Below are 6,157 nucleotides of genomic sequence, written 5' to 3'. Positions count from 1 at the left end.
AGAAAAAAAAAAAAAAAAAAAAAAAAAAAAAAAAAAACTAGTGTTTCTGGAACTTTTCAACAAAAAAATACTGTCTGTATCATGATCCAGAACACATACCTACCCATACTACTAGGAGAAAAGAAATTTCCCCAAAACTACTATTTGACTACTCAAATGCACTCTGATATTTTCTCTCCTTTTTCTATTTTTCTTTTTTTAACTTCTGGTTACGACCCTCTACTGGGTAGCAATCCACAGCATAAAAAAACTTAAGCATAAGCCTTTCAGCTGGATGTGGTGGCACATGCCTGTAATCCCAGCACACGAGGAGGCTGAGGCAGGAGGATTGCAGATTTGAGCCAAGCCTGGGCAATTTAGCAATTCATCCCTCAGAAAAGTACCACTGCAGAAATGAGAGCACCACTGCCAAATAAAAGTCTGCCACACACCAGACCCTGCACTGGACCCTTTCTGTGTGTGGCCCCACTAATCTCCAGATGTTCCTTGAATATTCAGGTGGCAGATGCCAGCAGAGCCAGAGTGAAAGCAGCAGCAACACACAGTGCCAGTGACGACACACTGAATTTGGTGGAAGGTTCTTAGGTAACCAGAGCTGACTGAAAAGGAGGACTTTCCCAAGTTCCCTGGAGATACCGCCAGTCCTGGGGGTGTTACAGAACCAAGCGTGGGAGGCCCAAACACATCTCAGCACTAGATGGTGTGGAAACTCTCGGGTCTGCATTTCGTTGTTCCCTCCCTTATCCTCTGATAACCTCAGGAAGAGAACTAACAAGTAGTGACCCATGGAGAAATGCTACATGAGAGCCGGCAGAACAGTGGCCTAGATCATCACCCTCAAAACAGTGCCGGGGGCCACAACAACCAGGCCCAGCATCCTCTGGGCTGGGGCTGTTTCATGAATATTCAGGAGGCAGCAGCCAGCACAGCCAGAGCGAAAGCAGCAGCAACACACAGTGCCTGCTGCTTCATTTTTTTAAAATCTTCCAAAATCATGTTAAGTGAGACTCTCCAATGACAGGACTCTTACCCGAAAGGATAACCACACATCCCTAGACATTTAAAGATGCGTTTGATAGAGATTCAAGAGATCTGAAACGTGTACAGGTCCGGAGGAATAATTTCTGCAGAAGGGCTGATTTGGGAAATTATGGGCAAGGTCACATGGCTCTCAACCTAGCCCCTACCCTGATCCAAGATAATCAGATATTCAGTGACAGCCTGTACGGCCAGTCTCTGGCGTGGCTATCAATGGCTCTCCCTCTCCCTCCCTCGCCCTCTCTCCCTTTCTCTCTCTCTCTCTGTGTCTCTCTATACATAACAAACTAAACAATTTAACAAATAGCCTTGGGGTTTATGTTCTCTGTGTGGTGTATCCAATAGCAAAAGGTTTATAGTTTGGCTTGGCATACAAATTCACAGAAAAACATGAGCTATGTTTTTCTGTCTAATCATCTAGTGTTATTTTCTCAGCGCCTCCTAGCAATAAGAACATTGCTTAGCCCTCTCTCTCCTTTGCAAGTTCGAAGATGAAAACAATCCAGAATGTGCTTAAGAAACCACTGAGTGCTTATGAAACATAAAGCTTATGCAAACACAGCACGTACTCAAGTCGGCCAGTTTGTTTTTAAATATTTTAATAGTGTGCACGGCTGTGTTAGGAACTAAATGTGCATTATGCCCAATCTTATATCTAATGTGTACTATACTTTGATCCTTCTATCAAAAGATCAAAATTTAAATATCATACAAATTATACTTCATACACGTTCTCCTTTGCAGGAAATCAAACAGAACACTTGGTTCATCACTAAACACATGAGAATATAAACAAGCAATACACTGAAACCAAAGTGCTCACTGCTTTATTCCATTAAAAACTGCCCTCGGGGGTTAATTAAAATAAAAACCCGCTACTTTTTTTTTAATGATTCTAAATGTCTGTGTGCAGTGGTGTCACATTTTTAAACATATTCTTACTATTTCTTGTGAAGGTTCTTAGTTATGCATGGTATTTTCCCAAGAGATGCTACTTAAGTCCTCTTCCTAAAAACTCTGAGAGGTCACGTAAGCCAGTCGAAACTGAACAACTGATGTTGGACCGCCAAGACCCAAGAAAAGTTGTCGTTTTCATACAAAAAGTCTAAGATGCGAAGCTTGACTGGATCCTGGTTTAAAAAACACAGCTGTAAAAGCTATTCTGAGGACAATGGGGGAAATGTGACCACGGACAGGACATAGATATTAGAAACGTGTTTTTGTTCATTTTCTTAGATTCAATAATGGCTCTGTGATTAAGAAAATGTCTTTATTTGTAGTGCCTGTTCTAAGGTGGAAATGTCATGATCTATGAAGCTGACAAATGGCCCAACCACGTTTAAAAAACCGTACATGTGACTACTGGTACACTAAAGTATGAAGCAAATATGAGCAAGTGTTAATATTTGAATCTCAGTGCAGGACATACAGCTGCTGCTGTCGTCAGCCCTGTTCATCTGTGGATCCATATTCAAGATTCAACTAATCATAGATCAAAAATATTTTTTTGCAAATTCCACCTGCACTAAATACACATGGACTTTTTTCTTTGCCTTTGTTCCCTAAGCCACAAGGCCCCAGTATTTAGATAGCATTTACATTATATTATTTATTATAAGTCTTGTAGAAGTGGTCCACAGTCTGCAGGAGGATTATGTAGGTCATATGTAAATACTACACCATTTTCTGTAAAGAGTTTGAGCATCTGCAGATTTTGCCATGGGTGGGGGTCCTGGTACCAATCTACCTCCAATACTGAGGGATGATGGTACTATTTTTTCACTCATTCTACATGTACAGAAATGTTCACAATAAAAAGAAATAGGGGTGGCAGAAGAACAATCACTTTCACATAAGCATGTGTGCACATTGACTCTGAACCAAACCAGAGACAGATAAAATATGGCTTTTGCCAGCAGAGCAAACGCGGTTCATGTTCTGGGAGCCGACCGATACTAGAGGATCAACTTTCCACCACAGACCCACAGAAATTATGCCACCCTGGCAGCCAACCACAGGGAACGGCTAATGGACACTAAGCCCGAGTAGGGACAGATGCCTCAGGGTCCCCAGAGGGGAAGCCACATGCACCGGTTTGCAGGGCAACAAACAAGGGCCCTTAGAACATTACGGGGTGAGACAACAGACACCTGTGAACCGGGAGCCCCGAGCAGACCTGCAACTCCCTAGGCCCCCTTTCTAGAGCTGGGTTAGCAGGCTACAACATAAACTCAAAGCAAAATTAAACAAACTTAAAGCCTCAGCTCTCTCTACTCATCCACCCCTAAAACTGATTCCTATCTTCCCGTCTACTCAATAAAGTGACTACCAGATCCAACATTAACCTACGTACCTAATGTGCTACCCTAAAAATGTGACTGGAAACCACGCTAGTAAAATACTGGAATCATATGAGAAATGTTAAAGAGGTTATCTGTAAACATTCGATTTAGAGTTACCTGGAGTACTAATAAATAGAATTTGGGTTTTTTGGGGGGGGCCCGAACCTCAGCATTTCTGGGAACCACTTCACTGTGAAGTCAGAGTGCAAACCAGCCTTTCTCAACTCACCCACAACTTGATATGGAGTCTGATATTCGTGTTTTAGTCAAGCTGAATTTAATCAGTAAGTGCCGACTTTAAATGGCCTGATGCCACGACTCTGCTCTGGCTGTCCTTTATCCTTCCCAAACCCCTCCAGGCCTGCCAGGAGCTCCCACGAGCATGGTTATCGCTTTGCTCAACGTTGTAAAGAAGCCTGATGTGGCCCATAAAGCCCGATGGAATCAGGCTGCAGGCTGAAATAGCCACAGGAAGAGCGGTCGGCTTTCCTGAAATCCGAAGAACAATTATCCCGTTTATGGCTTCTAGGGCCCTTTCCCTTCTCCTTACTGCCACCTGCCTTTGATCTTTAACCAATCATTTATACCTCTCCCTCCCACAGAGCAGGAGACCACAACACTGAAACCTCATTTTGGTTCTCTTTCCCCAGGAAGAAGCATGGTCTAGGATTGTAAACAGGAAGTTTAGGGGACAGCTATGGACTCCGTTTACCCTACGAAGTGCTGTCAAGTCCCCGTTTTCTGATTTCTTCTAAAGTTTCTGGGTTATCTATTAGCACTAAACTAAACCTGAAGGAAATATAATCAGAATAAACAAAATTTAATTCTTCAACAAACACCTTTTGAAAGCTCTTCACCAACAGGCAGAAGCACACTGCATTTGGATATCAAGCAGCTGCAGTCCATGATGGCACACAGACCCAGGCCCACCACCCCAGGAGACCCGGATGAAGCTGCCTCCGAGACTCTGGGCAGCGAAAGCCCTGGCAACGCTCCAGCCAAAAGGCTAGAGGTCCTCGGGTCCCTGCGTCACCCACAAGCCGGGCTACCCCCACAGGAACCTGGGAAGAACAGGAAGGCTTGAAAATCAGGGCCAGAAGCACAGAGCTCGAAGAAGTGGAGGAAAAACTAGGCCCCGAGGCAGCAAAGCAGCCATGTGGAAGTTCTGGCAGACATGGAGGTCTGGCCCCTGCCCGGGGTTTATCTTCTCACTGCCTCAGCTGATCTGTCAAATGGGAGTAACAGTATCCAGTACTTCACAGGTCGTATGAATAAAATGCTCAGAACAAGCCCCAGCCCACAGCAGGAACTATACAAATGCTGGCTAACTGCTGTTTTAGGCTAGAAGTGGGCCTACAAAACAGCCTGTGAGACAAAGCCTAACTCCTTCAATCCCCACCCACTGCTAGACAGCTGGAAATACCAGACTACTACAGCAGACCCACTCCTAACAGGCAGAGAGTACCATGTCTCAGCTCTCTGGTTCCTGGTTTAAGCCCCTGATGGTCTCAGCTGAGGACAAGTAAGCCAGACTCCTTTCCCTAGCAACTAGGTTCAGATATAACACTGCAAGCTGGCAACATCCTATGATTAAAATGGAAAGTGACATCTGACGAAAATGGAAATCTACCTGATAGGCAGGTCAGAGCCCACACATTCTCGATGGCTAAGCTCTGCAGCTCCTAATAAATGTCTCTAAATCTGCGAGGCTGTGAACCTCAAACACTAACGTGGTGGAAGATGCCAGCAAATTACCCTACGCATTAGCAAGACATCCACACAGTGACCTTCAGCAAAGTCCACGGCCCCAGAGTCCACAGCATAAACAGGTAATTGGCCACCTGCACACCTGGTAGCACAGAACAAGCAGAGCCTCGCTGTGCCACAGCTGGCGAGCCAGGCTGATGATACTTACGCATTACAATAGGGCTTCTTTTCATAGCCTTTGTAGTTGTTCATATTGAGAGCCATCTTACAAACCTCACAGTGGAAACATCCTTTATGCCAGTACTGCAAAAGAAAATATTGAAAAAATTCAGTCTGATGCCAGTTCTGGCCAGGAGGAGTACAAAAAGGAGACTTTTTAGAGCACCTCCGTCCCGATATCTGAAAACACGACAAGATGACGGAGGGTGGTGGTGCGTGTTTACCCACTCCGGGTTCAGCCCCGTGCATCAGGCAGGGTGCTGCTGAGTTTGAGTATGAGGTTAATCCCACCACAACCAGACTCGGGAGGGAAGAATGCCTTGGGTTCTGTCCACACTGCCCTTCTTCGAGCAGAACGGAAGGAACTCTGAGGTCGGTCAAGAGAGAGACGGGGCCCATGGAGTGTCTTCAAAGCGAAGAGGATTCCAAGTGCTTCAACGCCGAGTTTGGACGATCCCCAGAATCTGCGTGCAGTGGAAGTCTGGCAACCCGGGTGGGGGCAGATAGGCCGGGCAAGCCCCCCGTCCCCATCCCTGTCCAGCTTCCCCTGCACCGCTGAACGCAGTCTGTCGGGAGGACGGCTCACTCTGGGGAGGCGTCCGTGTCGCCTATTTCCTAGGGAAGCCTCCGGGTGGTTTTAATCGTCAGTCCCTCGCCCGGAGCGCCTGGGTCTCTCTGGTGCTCCGACTCCATCCACACCCAGGAAGGGTACGGGTCACGGCCGGTGGCACCCAGCTGAAGCCGCTTCCTCCGGAGTCCCCCACCCCGGGGATCAGACACCCGTGGGTCCGGCTTATTCTTAGCAATGCGGCAACCGCCGCCCCATGACATATTAATTACTATTCGTCTTC

General features: G+C 46.2%; 1 protein-coding gene across 2 annotated transcripts in view; it reads right to left on the bottom strand.

The window, feature by feature from the left end:
• Positions 1-5,837, bottom strand: part of Nebl (nebulette) — a 338,403-nt gene extending 332,566 nt beyond the window's left edge. Inside the window, exons 1-2 of one of the 2 annotated variants that reach the window (XM_033759732.1) lie at positions 5,473-5,837; positions 5,296-5,390 (exon numbers count right to left, since the gene is read on the bottom strand). In XM_033759732.1, coding sequence (XP_033615623.1) covers positions 5,296-5,351 — 56 coding nt within the window. In that variant the 5' untranslated portion in view covers positions 5,352-5,390; positions 5,473-5,837. Of the gene's footprint in view, positions 1-5,295; positions 5,391-5,472 lie in introns of those variants that run through there. The other variant, XM_033759734.1, reaches the window with a different exon arrangement.
• Positions 5,838-6,157: the final 320 nt, after the last annotated feature.

The sequence above is a fragment of the Fukomys damarensis genome, unplaced genomic scaffold (assembly GCF_012274545.1).
Source record: "Fukomys damarensis isolate Sample0158 unplaced genomic scaffold, DMR_v1.0_HiC HiC_scaffold_37, whole genome shotgun sequence".
NCBI classification, from domain to species: domain Eukaryota; kingdom Metazoa; phylum Chordata; class Mammalia; order Rodentia; family Bathyergidae; genus Fukomys; species Fukomys damarensis.
Note: the sequence above shows the minus strand (reverse complement) of the source record. Positions and strands in the feature narration are given on the sequence as shown.